A 17870-nucleotide genomic window follows, 5' to 3' on the forward strand; every position below is an offset into this window, starting at 1 on the left:
GTCACCAATAGCTTACAAATAGCTCACGCATTTTCTAAAAATTTACTATCAGCCCCTGCTACGTGAGCTGCAAGTTCTTGCTGGGTTTCAGCTCAGACAAAACGTTTGCTCAATGCTGAAAACCACAAAACCCCCCTTTTCCTCACATAACAACACTCATATGTAAGATATACACCAAAAGGTAGCCAGAAGATACAAAGAACTTTATTATCTGTGATAGAATAAAGATACCAAGAGTTACAATCCTGTGCACAAGGCCTAACAGTGCATACCCTCCTACAAAACAAATGAAAACAAAAAAGGCAACAATAGGCAGCAGTGAACAGTCCAGTGCTGCAGACCAAAAACGCAGCTGCTTCTCAAAGTTTTGAGTTGTGCAATTAAGTAATAGTCTTGCTCCATGCCAGTAGGTATTCTTTAAGCTCCCCTTTATAACTACAACTGAATAGTTCATAAAGGAACATTCAAGTTCAGGATGTGGTCCCCAGAATTTTGTTGTTATTGTCTCTGTCCTTTTAAAAGCAAGCACATGCAACCTTCTTTCTTGAAGCAATAGCACCCAATTCAGGAGCTGCAGAGGACTCAGATGCTCCCCAAGTGACCTGCTGTAACAGAGTAACAGGGGGAAATACAAAGCACTTTATATGCTCACATTTGGTAATAGAATTAAGAAACCTAAGGCATAAAATCGGTAAGATAATGTAACCACAAGAAAGCTTGAGAAATCAAAGAAAAAAATCTGAAAGGCTTTTAACCCCTTTTAAAGTAAATTCCCTCTCTAGATAAGGCTGGTCTCCATATGGTGTGACAAGTGACTACAGAGCAACAAAAAGAAGAAGAGGGAGCCTAGGACCTTAGAAGTTACTAAAACAGTACATTAAACAAACAAAAAGAAAACACTTTATCTTCCTTCATCCTTTAAGAAGGCAGGGGTCTATACACTTTTCTGCTCCTTTGGGAGTAAAAAGCAGCAACTCAAATGTCAATGCATGGGGTAAAGAAGGGAAAAGGGCAGTCTGCACTGGGGTGTAACCACAAACCCATGGAGCAGAATAAATTACCGACTTACTGCCTCATCATGAAGGACTCTATTATTCTGACATTTAAAATAGAGGGACTGGGTCAAATCTTAATTAAGGCTACAAAATAACACATCTGAGTATTCACAGAGCACCATTTACCTAAAGCAGCAAATATCCAAGACGGACTAATCTTCACAATATATTTGCAAAAAAACTATAAGACCTAACCCAAACTGGTTCATCCTTCAATGGGATGTGGCTTCACATGGGTTCCTGTAACATGATATTTCTCTCTCTCTCTTTCTCAACTCCCCCTTTCTCTCTGAGAAATAAGACCCACAAAAAGTCCCACTATTTCATCTCTATCTTTAAATCTACAAGATTAGTTGCTCAAACTTTATTCTCTTTTAAGGTGCCAAAAATGGTCATATAAAATTGGCCACAGACAATTACATAATTCACAATTGGCAAAGAAAAAAAAATTGTTAAAGTTTAACCACTGGAAATGTAAACCACCAGTCCTGTCTGCCTCTTCTACAGATTGATGTAACCAGAAACAACTCACAAATGTCTATCAAGTAACCAGACTTTCTAACCTGTGCACTAGGTTAACAAAGGAGGTCAGGCCAAATCTTTAGGATGAAATTAATAGCACAAATTTTAGAAATTAGATCTTGGCAGAAAATATAAAACTGATTTTTTTAAAATAATATACATGGCATATAATGCTACATATGAAAGCCTCCTGAGCCACCTAGGGAAGAACCATGGAAAGGGACCATTCTCTGCTGCAACAACAAAGATGGGGGAAGGGATAATTAAAAAGTCAACCCTATTACTCTTGTAAGAGAACTATATAAATTAAAATTTGAAGTAGGTTGCTGTAGAATGGAGGAATGTGTTATGAGGTATGGAGAGAAGTGAAAGGAGATACAGATGTTGAATATAACCTCACTTCCTCATGCCCGATATTATGCAAAATAGCTTGCTAATACCATAGTTCACACATGATATACTTTAGACCAAAAAAGTTTTGAAGAACAATACAAGTGAAAAGATTTCATTGCAAAGAACTGTTTAATATGTTCTATAAGTCCCCACTGAAAACCTTCTGAAGAGTTTTTCTTGCCTCTGACCTGAAAAGTCAAGAAGGAAACCACAAATTAGTCAACTATAGGAAAGAAAAATGACAAAGTTCCTTGGCCCAAATTGCACCTAGCAAGGCAAACAAAAACAATTCCTCTACCTCACCATTCCTTTCCTTAATTGTAAATGATAATACTTTAATAGTTTAGAAAGCCAGTCAAAGCAAACCAACGACTCCTGATCCTACCAACTCCAAAGAAAGTAGGGGCACATTCCAAGTCACCCAAATATAACCAGTGATTAGATCATTAAACCAAATAGTGTATGTTGTAGACTCACAGCTGAAAAGTTCATGAAGCAAAAAACAAAGGACATCTATCCCAAATAAGCACTTTGTCTGGTAGCCCATCATCAGGAGCTATAAACTCTGCTTCAGTAAAAAATAGCACTTTGGCATCAACAGTGTGGCACACATTTAGGAGTCTCCTTCAAACAATTGGAAGAAAACATAATACATGCAAGAGCAAAGGTAAACCAAAAAGTTATCTTTCTCTTCAGGAAAAGAATTTCTTCAATCAATTCGAGTATAACTTTTTAAAAGGGGAATCATGAGTCTCTTCTGAAAGTTTCTGAACAGTTTATAAATATAAAAAGAACATTTCTTCAATAAATAAATGGTTCATAGTCTTTACTGAAGACCTCCGGAATCCTCCGTCACTGCTGTGCTGGCCAGTTTCAATCCTCTGGAAAGGCTATAGCTCCCAGCGGAATGTGTTTTCTGTCATTAGGTAACTCTTCTTAAGTTATGCAGACTTTCATCAGTATGTCTCTTCATAGTCTGAATCCTAAAGAGCAAAGAACAGCATGTGGGGTGTATAAGTGAAGTACAATGCCACAGTTAGAATGTAGGCAAAGATCACACATTTGGATCCTCCAATGAAAGCTGACTCCAGCCAATAAGAGTGAAATGCCACTAACTCAGCCCACCTAAATTCCCATGAAACTTCACAAGACCGCAATGCAATGTGTCTATTGGGATAATTTCTGCTTCAAAGCCCTAATGGCTCCCTTCTCCTTGGTGAATTTTTTTTTTCAGTCTTTGATTTTATTATAATTGTAACTCCATTATTGGTGGATTTTTTTTTTTTTTAATGTCAACACATAAGAAAAGGTGTTTGCCTTCAGCAAAATGCACAAGACCAGGGTTAGGAGTTTAGAGTAGGAGGAGTCACTCTACCTCTGAGTTCCACCTTTTGCTGGCTGTGTGACTTTTGGATAAAATTGTTTGTGGGTTTTTTGTTTTTGTTGTGGTTTTTGGGTTTTGTTTTGTTTTTGTTTTTGTTTTTGGTACCAGGGATTGAACCCAGGGGCACTTAACCACTGAGCCACATCCCCAGTCCCCTTTTTATATTTTGAGACAGGGTCTCACTGAGTTGCTTAGAGCCTCACTAAGTTGCTGAGTCTGACTTTGAACTTGCAATCCTCCTGCCTCAGCTTCCTGAGTTGCTGGGATTATAGGCGAGTGTCACCCCACCTGGCTGGATAAAGGTCTCTAACTTCTCTAAGACTCAGCTTCCTTATCTATGAAATGGAGATAATAAAAATACACCTCACGGAACTGTTAAGAGAAGTGAATGAGACAATAGATATAAATTACTTAGCACTGTGCCTGCCACTTTGTAACACTCATTCAAGCTTAGCTCCTATTACAATAACTCTTATTCTTATTATGGAAACTCACATACATTACTTCAAACCTCAAGTGGGCCATTAGTGTTACCTGGCACATCATATCTTTCCACGCCATTAATTCTCCTATTTTCCCAAATGAGCATTTCATACCATAACCTCTTTTCCCTATCTTCTAACACCTCTTCCCATCATTCTCAGCTGATGGCCTTGCTTTCTCCTATCACTGGGAAGAGAGAAGCAGTCTCCCATCATGGTATTTACCACTTAAATGCGTGCGGCCCCATCTACCTGGCCTTCCCTACTCTTCTTACACACTCCCATTGCTTTTGCCTCCGGCCAGCATTTCCACGTGTGCACCAGATCCTGGCATCACCCCAACGACCCTCCCTTCTCTCTTCTGCAGAATCAATTTTTCCTTCTTGACTGGATCATTCCCATCAGCATATAAATTTGCTCAATTTCTCCCATCATTAAAAAGAAAAGTAATTCTGAACACATTCCTCCTTCCATGCACTGCCTATTTCTCTGCACAGGACCACAGCAGAACTCCTTGGGCAAGTTGTTCACACCCACTTTCTCCAGTGTCTGTCTTTAGAATCTTTCTTGACCCTCCCCAAGTCAGGCTTCGACTCCACTATTCCACTGGAGCCACTTTTACAAAGGTCAACAGTGACCCACACGTTATCAAATCATCAACCACTTCTCAGTTCTCATTTTATTTGCCCTCCTTGAAACACTTCCCTCCCTTGTCTCCAGGATACCAAACTCACCCAGCTTTTCTTCAACCTCATTCACTGCGACTTCTCAGCCTCCTTAGCTAATTTTTCTTCAACTCCCCACCTAGAAATGCTCTTCCACAATGGCCATATGGGTTGCTATCTACTTCTTTTAGGAATTGCTTAGATACCATCTTATTGAGGGTGTCCCCAGCCATCCCCACACACCCCCTATCCAGCCATCCCATCTCCCTTTCCTGTTCTATTTTTCTCCATAGCATTAAAACCACATGGTATACTATGTATTTTACTTATTTTTAAGATTTAGTCAGTGTTTGTACCCCAATTTAAGTGAAGGTGCATTTCAGTTGGATCTTGGAAGATGAGAAAGTTTTTCAAGCAAAGAGCATAAAGTTCTTTCTTTGAGGGGAGGAGTTTTTGTTAGTTTTTGTTCACTGCTGCTTCCTTACCACCTAGAATGGTGAACGTGACACGTGTCAGATGTTCAGCAAATAATAACCGTAAGGACACGAACTTATTTTGTATTATGAAAATACTTGAAGCTTGAAGGGTTGGCATCAGGTACTCCCTCTTCCCTAGCACTAACAATCTGTCTCTCATCTCACTTATGTTACTCAAGGGCCTGAGAGAAGGAGAAACAAAGAATACTGCAATGAATAATTGGGCTACTCTCACATGGTCAAATGCTGCACTTGGCAGTAAGTACAAAGAGGGCTCAGGTTTGCACCCTGAAATGACAGGTATGTTTCACACTAGATCACAAGTTGCTTTTGACCTGTTTCCAACTGTACCACATCAGAGAGCTTTCCCTCCTCCTTAGATCTTAGGACAGCCATGCAAACCTATTAGTCACAGCAACTGCTCAAAAGGGGAGGGATGACAGTTTTTTTGAAATGTAAGTGAAAATTTGAGTATTTCTTTTTGATCAAAAGACATTAAGTTACCTAAAAGGTTATATCACTCTAACTCCCTGGAAAATATCAAAGCTCAGCCTAAAAGTTAAACTCAAGGTTCTGGGTCCAGTGAGTCCAAGTGTCCTAGTATAAATTCAGTGGCATAAGACACTCCTCTTCCAGGACTTCCTGTCCGTCAGCAGAGACTGCTCTGCACAGCCCCATTCCTAACCTAAGAATACCACTCTATGCCCATGAGAGAGGAAAATAAAAAGCATGTTTAGAATTGGCAGGGGTACCCAGAGGACAAAATGCTTCGGGGGAAGATCGGCTCATACCTTCCTTGGATCTACCTACATATTCTCTGCTGCCTCTGAGGACAAAGGGTCCCCTTAAGCAGGGAGGAAGGTGAGACATCAACAGTCAACAGAAGAAATGGCAAGGACTTACCAGACACTCGGCACAGCGGACACAAAGCCTTGTCATGCACTCATCTTTCTCCTCCTGGTCAGTGCTGTGGAAAGAGCACAAACCAAATCTCTGTTGTCACTATCCAGTATAGTGTGCCAGTTAAAAGCTCAGGTCTTAAAGTCAGACAGGTCTGGGTTCAGACTCCAGCTCTTCTACTTACTAGCAAGGCAACTGAACAAATTACTTCAACTCCAGGATCCTCTTTCTTCAAGTAAAAAATGTAGATATTACCACTACATATCCAGCACATAGTAAGTGCTCAATAAATATCAGGTGGTCATAATCATTCATTCATTCATTCAAAAAAGTACTATGTACCAGCAATGTCTGAGACATTGTACTATGCTAGGGATAAAAAGATAAATAAAACCTGGTCCCTTGAAGAGCTCATGATTTCATGGGGGATGAGAGGCCTTCTACAAACTTAACAAGTATTATATCACACAATATGATAAATTATAGGATCAAAGGACAAACTTAACAAGTATTATATCACACGATATGATAAATGTTTTAAGGTGAAACTGCTGTGGCAGTAAAGGGCAGAGAGTGACTGATTCATCCTTCAGAATTCAGGAAGAATCAAGGGAAGGGGATATTTCAGCTGGTCTAGAAGATAAGAAAAAGAGCTTCCCAGCAAAGAAAAGAGGGAAGGAGGGCATTCCAGGCAAGGGAAAAGAAGATGGAAAAAACTACATCTATGCCTAAATGTGGTATGTTTGGGGAAAAAATAAGCTTACTATAGCTGGAATGTGGGGTGAATGAGAAGAAATGGTAGGAAGCAATGTGACTTAGAGTCAGATCATGAAAGGTTTTGTACACCATATTTGGAAACAGACGTTGGTATTTTTGTCAATAGTTCTTTATTTTGGGGGGACCACACATTACTTATAAAGGGGATTCTCTCTCCATGAAATAAATGTACACACACAGACAGAATGAAAATTTTGGACCCTCTCAGGGTGAGACTTTCCTCCCCATGTTAAGAACCCCTAATATAGAAAATAGAGAACTCACAGCATTTTTATGTTAATTGTTGTTACTTTTTTTTTTTAGTAGACTTCTTTTGAGGGAGAATACTGGATCATGACTGCTCACTGGCAGAATGATGTTTAATAAATGCTTTTGATAACAACAATTCATTTAGCCCCTTCCGAGCATCTGCTGACCAAGAATAGATCTTGCTTATTTAAATTGTCCTTGCCCTCCATGGCTATAATTAAAGCCTCCCTCGTTGTGCATGTATTTTCTGTCAGAAGAAATTAGCTCAGTGCCAAAAAGAGCGAGAGAGCGAGAGAGAGTCAGACACAGAGAGACAGAGAGAGAAGTGGAAAAAAACTGACTTGGCATTGCCCTTTAACTTGGAAAAAAAGGAGATATCTACTTTAAAATGAATATTCCCCAGAACCACAGTATTGCACAATCTGATTTCTAAAGCAGAAGACCAGAAGCATACTATCAATCCCTCCAATTCTCTCCAAATCAATATCCACAAGTTTCACTCTCAACCCTCCTTCCTGGACTCCTCAGCACAACCATTCTGTCCAAAAGAAAACTTCACCAGCAGAACTGAACTCAACATGAAAGAAAAGAAGGTGGATGGATGTGGGGTGGGGGGCAGGGCTCTGAAGAGAAACGGGCTTCCCGCTCAGGGATCAGCTGGACTTACTCGTCTGAAACTTCGATAGATGACTTCTTATAGCCAGACTTGCTCCTCTTCTTCAGCCCCGCTGCCTTCCTCCCCATTCTCAGCAGCAGCAGAACCACCACCACTACTGAGGGAATGAAGACGAGAATGGAAAGAAGGGCCACAGAGGAGAGCATGGTGCCAAAACCTAGAGGGAAAAAAGAGAAGCATGTGTAAACGTGCTTCCTCTGACAAGAGGGTGTTTCTATTTTTGCACTTACACATTTTTTGATTACAAAAGGAATAAATCCATTGTGGAAAATGTAGAAAATACACAAAAGTACAATGAAGAATAAAAATTCTCCCATAATTCCACTACTTAGGAATAACACATTGGTATTTACCAATTCAATCTTCTTACAAAGGGTATTTTATATGGGAGTACATTTTGGGGGTGGGGTGCATATTCTTAGAACTAGAAATCATGTTACTTATCATTTTAACATTTTTTGCTAAATATGATAAATGTTTTCATGTTATTAAAAATCCCCTCTAGATGTGATATTCAATGGCTGCATACTATCCTGCCATATTGAAAAAAATGTATTGAATCAATCCTCTAATGCTAGGCATTCAAGTTATTTCACATTAGGAAGACCTTCCTTCAACATAAATCCTCATGTTTGGCTCTATTTCCTTAAAATTAAATTTCGAAATGAAATTATAGGATCAAAGGGCATATACTTCTAAGAATCTAATTCCTATTCTCAAAATGCTTTCCAGAAAGACAGAATCAGTCTCTATTCGTTCCAGCATTCTGAATGTGTTCATGTTTTTGAAACCTGTCAGCTATTGTTGAAGAAGATGAAGATAAATAAAGAGGGAGAAGGAAGATGAGGAGGAAGAGAAAGGGAAGAAGGGAGGAGGGGAAGAAGGAAGGGAGGAGAAAAGACCCAGGAAATGATGAGGCAACTATAATGAATCATAATGTGTCTTTAAGTCTTTGGTTTAAATTCAATTAAGAACTTGAATAACCACTTAATAGTCACAAAGGAAAAATGTGGAAAAAAGCTCAACATCCTCTCAACCTGTTTCACACTAAAAGGAAATTGCTGCCCGTGGCAGCATAAAAGAAATGTACCACATCCCAATAGGAGAGGAAGTACACTTTCAGGACATAGGCAAGTACATTGTCACATATCTGGGACTGTGAACATATTAGGGAAACTCAAGTGACTTCTATCACACAGAGATGCTAAACTTCCATTTACCCAAGGGTCTGTCACATATTCCACAAGACCTTTGGTTACCTAAAGCTAAAATGAAAAGGGGATAATGGAGAAACTATGACAATATTTGAAGAGAAAATTCAGTTTTCGGAATAAAGATTAAAAATCCACCTTAACATATACATCAGGACAGTAGAAAAATCACTTTGTCACAATGATCCAATGACCCAAATGGATTACAAAGATAGATGGCTTTGCTTTTCAATGAGCCCTGCACAGAGCACTGCAGAAGGCTAGTGGCAATCAGCTTACCCCTTTCTGTGACTGTTAGCTCTGTCAAGGGAATATTATGGTGCACGTCTGGGGGATTCTTCACAGCACAGCTGAATGTCCCATTGTCCTTTAGGGTAGGGTTGCTTATGCTTATGGATGCATCCCCTTTGTACACATTTCCAACCCAGGAAATCCGATCCCGAAATGTGCCTGCTGTGGTTGGGTACTGGAAAGACTGATAATGAAAAATCTAAGAAAGCAATACCATGAGAGAAAATGTTAATTTGGAAAATGCAACGAAAAGGTAAGGCTAAGTAGATCCAAAGTAAAATACAACTGTGACGTGGGTTCTTGTAGTTGGGCAAATCTTACATGCTTTTTTTCACGAAAGAAAAAGGACCAATGAAAGAATCCTGGAATGCTAACCCTTGAATCTCTTCTAATTGGTAACGAAAGGGAGATTTTTGTTTATTCTCAAAATCACTGGCACGGTATAATATAATCCACCCTCTCTTTCACATTATCTACCCTGGAAGTTAATATAAACCCAAGTCAAATGCATAAAAAGGACTCAGTGAATGTACATTGAATTAAAACAGTGCTGGATTGGAGCAGACACTTCATCACCAAAAGCCCCTGTTTACACCTGTAGGTGAGCCAGCCAGGTTATTACAAAACAATATGACCTTTCTCTCTTATGCAAGATACAAGGCTTTCCTCTTTCTTGGTTGTCTTCGTACCTTCCCACTTAAGAAACTAGGCATTTACAACCACTGAATTTCCCAACTGAACAGCAATTTCCCAGAGAAGATGCTGACTCACTTATTGGTTCATTTGTTCATGCATTCATTCAACAAATACTACACACCTAATGTGTTCTAAGCAGTATGTTAAGAAAAACAATACACTGGGAGCCACACAAGCTCAGTCACTACCTTCATGGAACTTACATTCTAGTGGTAAATACAGATATCAAGAAATAATATGTGAGATGAGTGTTCCAAAGGGAGGTAAAGGGAGCCTAACACTGATTACTAGCATCAGGAAAAAAGGGTTTGAAAGTCCTGATTGACAAAACAAGGCTAAGGTAGTGATACTCAAATCCTTGCTGATTGATCAATCTGAAAGAATATTAACTGCAACATTACATTATATGACTTTAAAGGTCTACTAATTCCAACTTGGGTGAGTTTGCTGGTTTTCTATCAGTCTCACAGAGAACAGTACTATAAGAGATCTGCTGTTTGTCTATAAGGTTTCTGACCCAAGAAGCTCACTGCTTACTCTGTCCTACTTTTGGCCAAGGAGGCCGAGCCAAACAAGGGCAACCAGGGTTTCCTGACTATGCAGAATAAAGTGAACTGTTTTAAATTTAAAGAAAAAGGAACCACAACTGCAGCCTAGTTTCCTTCACTGCCTAGCTCCAAGCTACATGGCACCGAAAAATGGCTCCAAAACAGAATTCAAAGTTTATACATAAAAATGAAAGGGAAAGTTTTCCAACAAAGGAAAACAAAATAAATAAGTTAAGAATACTTTCAAAAACCCACTCTTACATATGACTGTGACATTCACATTCTTGAATAGCATCTATACTGAGCTAAGGATACTGCTGGAATCATAAAGAGAAAGTGTCTTATAGTATTCTAATCTTCAATTAGATACCCACAATGGTATTTGAACCATAAATATTTTTTATATGTGTGACTAAAGTATATTGTTTCTAATATAGCAAGGCCATCTGTCACCAATAACATCTGTCACCAACACAAGGTGCCACCACTTCCTTCAAAGGCAGCTATATAAATCACTGCAGATGTTCACACGCTGGGAGAAGAACCCAAGCTAAATGTACAAAGTACAACTATACAAACAGATACACCCACTGAGACAACTTTATTTGACAGGAAATGAGCAGCTAGCTTTAAAAGAAAGGATGTCTATGACTGGGACCTATAGAATTCTTCTAGTCAGCGGTCCTAGAGATACCCTTCTTAGACATCAAACCTGAAAATGAAGCTATGAAAAAATTAGACCATATTTCCTCTGACTCTTTGGCCATTTTTTCCTGCAAGTTATATGCAAGATTTTTTTATTTTTATTTTTTTGGCATCAGGGATCAAACCCAGGGACACTTAACCACTAAGACACATCCCCAGCCCTTTTTATTTTTTATTTTGAGACAGGGTCTTACTAAGTTGCTTAGGATCTTGCTTAATTGCTGAGCCTGGCTTTGAACTTGCAATCCTCTTGCCTCAACCTCCTGAGCTCTGCTGGGATCACAGGCATGTGCCACCACACCTGACCTACATGCAAGATTCTTAAGTGGAAGAACAAAATGCCCTCCATGATCAAATGAATGTCATTCAGGGCAGAAACTCATCTCCTTCCATTTACATAGAAGCTCATCTTCTATTCTAAGAGGAGAGGGTCTCGTGCATACCTGTGATTTGCAATAAAAAGATTCCAAAACTGTTGACCCAGAAGACTGAAAAAAAGCTTTCTGAAAAGTACACACTTACAGATTCTGTGCGACTGCTGCTGGGAGGGCGGTATGTCCAATCTATGGTCAGTTTGTCAGTGACATCTGAAGTTGACTTGAAGGTGCATTTCAACTTGATCTTTTCTCCAACATAACCTCGGACATGAGCATCCGCATTAATCTCCAAGGAAAGGACGATATGAACACCTAATCAAAGCAAGTCCAAACATTTAAAGTGTATTAATTTTGGTGGGATATACAGATGTGAGTGAATAACACAGAACATGCTATTTATCATTTTTAGCATTCTCATCAAAGAGTCAGAGCAACCAATATCTTCTCAGGCAATCCCACAAGGGACATATCCACATTAATCAGCATATCCACATTAATCTAGGGTAGCATTTTTATTATTCTGAAACCTTAAATCATAGATTGAATACTTGGTAAAAATTTAAAAGCTGGTCACACAAACATTTTTTCCAAATGCAAGTTTGTGGTTAAATTAAGTATAAACAAGCAGGGCTGTCCACAGAGGCAAAAAAGCAACATCATTCACCCCCCCTTCCATTCCCCAACCCCCCACAACACACACATGCTCCAGGAATATGGCAGCTTTCATGGGGTCTAAGAGACTTACCCCAAGTACAGCATGAATGCAGCAAGAAGCTATCACTGCCTCAGTCACCAGCAAAATGAGAATAGGAAATAAGAATAGGAAAAAATTTTAAAGAAATTTTTTAAACTATGCCAAGGCCTATCTAGTTTTCCCCCTTTTTAAAGCTGATTAATGAATCACACATTTATTAAACTTAACTTATGGGGAGGAAAACAGAAAAAATGGATTCATTCTACAATGTAAAAATAAAAGTGCATTTTTAAACCTTCTAGAGACCTACAGTTTCCAAAACCACTCATATTCAACTTTGACACTACATCTCCCCCAAAAGAGCTGGCATTTTTTTCTGATTATTTCCTGCTTTCAGAAAATAATAAATAGAAACTTATCTTCAACTAGAGAGTCATATTTTAGAAAATGAAGTCTCTAGCACTTTGTTTTCCCTGCTTCCTTATCCACCATGATTCTTCTGTTAGCCAAAAGCAAATAGAGCAGCAAGAGAGTTCAAATCCCAGTCCTATGCTTGGCTCTGCAGCCTCAGCAAGTTACTTTACTTGACCCATCTCCTCAGCCTTATGAGGACATTATGGGAAGGTCACTATATGAGAATTAAATGAGTTAAAACATGTACAACACTGAGAAGCCTACCAAGAGTTACTGGGTTATTGGCCAATTCATCTTGGTACCATCATTATCATTATTCACCTCTTCGGTTCTCCTACACTGTCTCGACCTTTCCTACCACAGACAGTTCTGAATCATCAGTTCCACTGCCTCTGCCTCTGCCTGCTTTGAATCATTTTTCTCACTCCTCTCTAGACAATCTAGTCTGATCGCATTCCTCTTAAAAGGAGGAGTCTAAGATTGAGTTCACTAATAAGAACTTCAATGACACTTCAATGTGAAAAAAAATCCTCATCTAAGTCTAAAAACTGGAAGGTGAAATTAATGAATAATCTATATTGTCCCCTCATCCTATTCTATTATCCTAAAGCACAAGTATCACAAGTATAGTACAGAAATTTAAAGCACAGATTAGAATTAGTCAGACCTGAACTTAAGTTCTATCTCAGCTCCTTTCTGTCTGTGAGACTATGATCAGATACCCAACCTGTTCAAACTTCCTCACTTGTTAAGTAAGAATAATAACCAGAATGGACTGAGGATATAGCTCAGTTGGTATAGTGCTTGCCTTGCTTGCACAAGCCTCTGGATTCAATCCCCAGCAACACACACACACACACACACACACACACACACACACCAAAGGGCGGGGAGGAGAAACAGACCTACTTTATTGGATCACTGTGAAGATTCAATATAATTAAAAATGATAACAACTGAAATGCTTAACAATAAAAACTTTTAATAAATAACTATTATTATTTCAATGAATATTACATACATTAAAAAACCTTCAATAACTCTCTGTTGCATCAAGGACTAAAATATAAACAACATTCTGGCCCCAAACTTCTGCCACTCTGCCACCTACTTATCCCATTCCCTTCACCATGCCTGGAATGTCCTTCCATTTCCCAAAGGTACAGTATCCTTTCATGCCCTGTCTTTCTTTGAATATGTGTCTGGAAGGCTGTCCCCATCTCTACCAATCCTGCCTAGGTTTTTCTCCATCACACCACACCCACAATACTCATACACCTTAAAACCCAGCTCAAATATTAGCCCCTTTTGTGACACTTTCTTAAGTTTTTCTGATAAAGTTCATCTTTCTTCAACATTCTCCTAACAGTACACAGCACTACTCAAGCACATATGCCACTGATTGCGCGTAACCTATAAATGCTATTTATTTCCTCCATTAAATGCAAGCACCTCTGGAGCAAAAATTCAGAGGGAGGGGAGCAGACAGAGAAAGACCAAGAAAAAGAGGGGAATGAGTCACCATAAATTTTCCGTATAAGAACAAAATATACTTATTAGTCACCCACCCAACCCCTATCACCTTCTTCACAGTATTTTCAATACTCTTAACTCCCCTATGCCTCTATCTTTCCATTGCACCCATTCAGGAAAAGCTTAGCTCTTGATGACCACTTCTAAACTGGGCTGGTATAACCTAAAGGAGAAAAATCACACAATTGCACCATGGGAAATTAATATAGAAAAGGTGACACCACCTGACTTGGTGATGCCGTTCACTAGAGAGGAAAGACTAGAAATATGGAAGGGGAACATGAGTTTGATTCTGAATGAATCTGGGGGTCTGTGAGATATCCAAGGGATACTGTCAAAGGAGCAGTTGGTTTAGGGTAAAGGTCAGCAAACTATGGCCCATGGGCCAAATGGAAACAAATGGATCTCATAAGAGAAGATCAAACTAAGAAAAACTAGCAACTGACCTTGCTCTGTGGGTGACCCAGATGGAGGTAAACCAATTATAATCTCTAGAATTATCCTGGTAAACAGACAAAGAAATTCAACATATTTATGTAAACAAAGTTTTATTAGAAAACAGTCATGTTCATTCATTTATGTATCTTGTCTATCACGGTGTTTTGCACTTTTTGCAGAACGAAGTAGTTACAACAAAGACCATGTGCCTGCAAAACCTAAAATATTTACTCTCTATCCCTTAATGGAAAGTTCACCAATGTCTGGTTTAGAGCAAATAGAAAATGTGGATTAGAGTTATAAATCAGAATCCCTTTATTCTCTCCCCAACCAACACTCCACACTGATTGTGTTGCATGGGTGTACACATCCACATAAGTGCACGCACACACACACATGTAAACTCCACATCTCTCACAGTCCTTATCAAATCTCCTTCTGAGTCTCTTTTCTTTTAATTCAATGTTATATTCATTCAGAAATTTCTACCTTAGACTATCTTTACAGATATTTATCTTACTACCTGAGTCAAAGAGCATTCTGCACCAGTAAAAACAGTAACTAAAGAAATATCCACAATGGGGCTGAGGTTGTGGCTCAGTGGTAGAGAGCTTGCTTGGTGAGGCACTGGGTTTGATCCTCAGCACCACATAAAAATAAATAAATAAAAGTTACTGTGTTAATCTACAACTAAAAATATTTTTTTTAAAAAAATAAATGTCCACAAAACATAACCAAAAAATTTAATTGGGGAGAAAACAGGAAAATCACATTTAGCATAATTTTATAAAAGGAAGAAATAAACATGACAGAATAAAGTTCCCAATTTTATATACTTGATTTTCCAAAATATGCATCTGCCAATCTTTGATTCATATAATGGCACATTTATATACAAAAAAGACTAAACTACCTACTCTATTATTTCTACACACTTCAACAGCAGCTAAAACAGGACCAGACTTATAACTTAAGGAGAATTTGGACAAACTAATAATTTAAGATGTCCCATCTGTGAAGAGAGAAGGCAAATAAAGTCTATCACCTAACAGATTCAAAAGTCAAACCAAAAAAAGAAAGACAAAAGATGAAACATCAAAAACACAATAAGTGAAAGAATCCAGTCACAAAAGAGAATACATTGTATGATCCCATTTATAGGAAATGCCCAGAATAGGCAAATCCACAAAATCAGAAAGTAGATTGGTGGTTTTCAGGGGCTGGTGGAAGATGGGAATGGGTGTGGGATTTCTCTTTGGGGTGATAAAAATGTTCTAAAATTGGTTGTGGTGATGATTATGCAACTGTATGAATCCTAAAACCACTAAATTGTACATTTTAAATTTATAAATTGTAGAGGATGTGACCATATTTCAATAAACCTGTTATTTTTAAAAGGCAAGACATAAATCTATTCAATAAGTACACAAAGATCATAAAATCAACTTTTAATGTTTGAATTATTTGGTCCACTGAATTTGAAGGAACTCTTCAATATGAAATGCCATTAAGTTTAAGAAAACACCTATCACTTCTAGAAAATTTTTTCACAATAGAATATTTGACATTTCTTGTGTGTGTGTGTGTGTAGGAGAAAGTGAAAGACATCTGGGTATATAAGAAGTTACAATAGGTCAACCTAAATATTGTATTGCAAAAAGAATTCAGATGAAGAACTGGACACTTATGATGACACAGGCAGCTGGGAGGGATCCGGGAGTGTGCGTGCAGCAAGAATATTAGTCACCAGATAAATAAAAACTTTCCAGCCTTACCTGCTGAGAATTAGGGCACCCCATTTGTATAATATTAATGGTCCTTTTCAAAAATTCCCATCACTTACAGAGAAATTTTATGAAGTAAAAAAAATTCACTCTAATGCTGCTATAATAATATTTGATTTCCCCCAAAGCCACACACACAAAAATCAGGAAATAATTACACCCTAAAATGAAGTTAATTAGGTTGGACTGAAATTTATGCAATTTGAAAATTGCATGAAAGCAAAATAAATCCAAATTTAACAAGGTGTCACTGTGTCAGTATTGTATTTCTGATATTAGTCTGATAATTAAAAACTGAATGCCCTCTCATATTTTTAAAAACTAAAATTTTTTTAAATGCTAAGGCAATTGCTGCTTCTTCAACAATATGCTTCTGTTATAAGAAAATCACATCACAACCTGTGACAAACGTTTTATTTCATAGCTCATGTTATTCATTTACAAAAAGTAAAATTATCAAAACGTGATTTTGTTTTCCAAAACGAATGGGACACACTACTGACCAGTAGAATTTCCCTTCTGTAATCAGTGTACACAGCACACAAACCACAGCAGACAACCACTGATGATCTCCTACAAGATAACACCGCGCGCCCCCAAAGCCGGAGCTTTGTGGTTCCACCTAGTCACGTCATCACCAAAACTACAGTGCCAAGGTGGTCGAGCTCAGGGAAGGACTGACAAGATACCCAGTCTCCTCTGTGGGTGGCGAGAACCAAAAGAGCACCCTCCCCGCCACCCTCCCTTCCTTCCTTCCCAGAAGCCGAGCGGGGGCTTTGCTGAGATCCCCCCAACACCCGGAACCGGAAAAGCGACCATCTTCCCTAACCCCCCCGGCCGGAAGTAGGGCTCAGCCAGCCGGCGAACTCACCCTGGAAAAATAGGATGCTCAGCACTGAAAAGAGAGCGCAGCCACGGCCTCCAGCCGCTCCGCTCTGCTGCATCCCGACAGCTCTTCAGATACTTGTACACCTTGTTTACCGCTCCCGGTAACGACTCAGGTAACCCCGGAAGTGACGTCAGCGCGGGAGGCAGCAAGAAAACTTAAAATGGCGATCCGGACATGCCGTAGGATATCGCTGCTTCCCAGAATCGTACCTGGGTTTGCTGACCAGTGATTCTTTAACTCTTAAGTGTGGGCTGGTTGTTCTTTTGATTGAAAATGAAATAGCTTACAGACGTAGGGAAATTTACGATTTAATTTTATAGAATTCTGCAGGCCTAATCTTGAGCAACTGTGTTCCAGATGTTGCCTATACGTCTAGAGATTTTAGTTGAACTATCTCAGAATAGATTCTCATAAATTTAGAGTTCAAAGAGACCTGGGAGAGCATGCAGGATCAGTCAGTAGATTAATATGTATTAGGTCTTTGTGGCCAATACTTGCCCTAAGTTTCTGATTCTTGTCCTTTTTAGTGTAGCTATTATAACATCCAAAATTGGGTGTTTATTAAATCACTGTTTACAGCCTTAGTGATGATCCACATAATTATAGCATATATTAGGGGTGAAGAGGAACCAAGTCTTTTGTTTGGGAAAAAAAAGCCTTGTTATCAAAGTACTTGAAATGAGATGGCATCACATCCTCCTGAAAAAGATA

General features: G+C 38.8%; 1 protein-coding gene across 1 annotated transcript; it reads right to left on the bottom strand.

Annotated features, from left to right (window-relative positions):
* Nucleotides 1-182: 182 nt before the first annotated feature.
* Mpzl3 (myelin protein zero like 3) lies at nt 183-17272 on the bottom strand. The gene is made up of 6 exons (XM_047516573.1): nt 17142-17272; nt 11553-11719; nt 9070-9280; nt 7571-7736; nt 5881-5944; nt 183-2953 (listed from the first exon to the last, which is right to left on the bottom strand). Exons 1-6 carry the CDS (start codon nt 17212-17214, stop codon nt 2927-2929), a joined length of 708 nt encoding a protein of 235 aa, XP_047372529.1. The 5' UTR covers nt 17215-17272; the 3' UTR covers nt 183-2926.
* Between the last annotated feature and the right edge of the window lie 598 nt (nt 17273-17870).

This window comes from Sciurus carolinensis, chromosome 11, assembly GCF_902686445.1.
Source record: "Sciurus carolinensis chromosome 11, mSciCar1.2, whole genome shotgun sequence".
In the NCBI taxonomy this organism is placed as follows: Eukaryota; Metazoa; Chordata; class Mammalia; order Rodentia; family Sciuridae; genus Sciurus; species Sciurus carolinensis.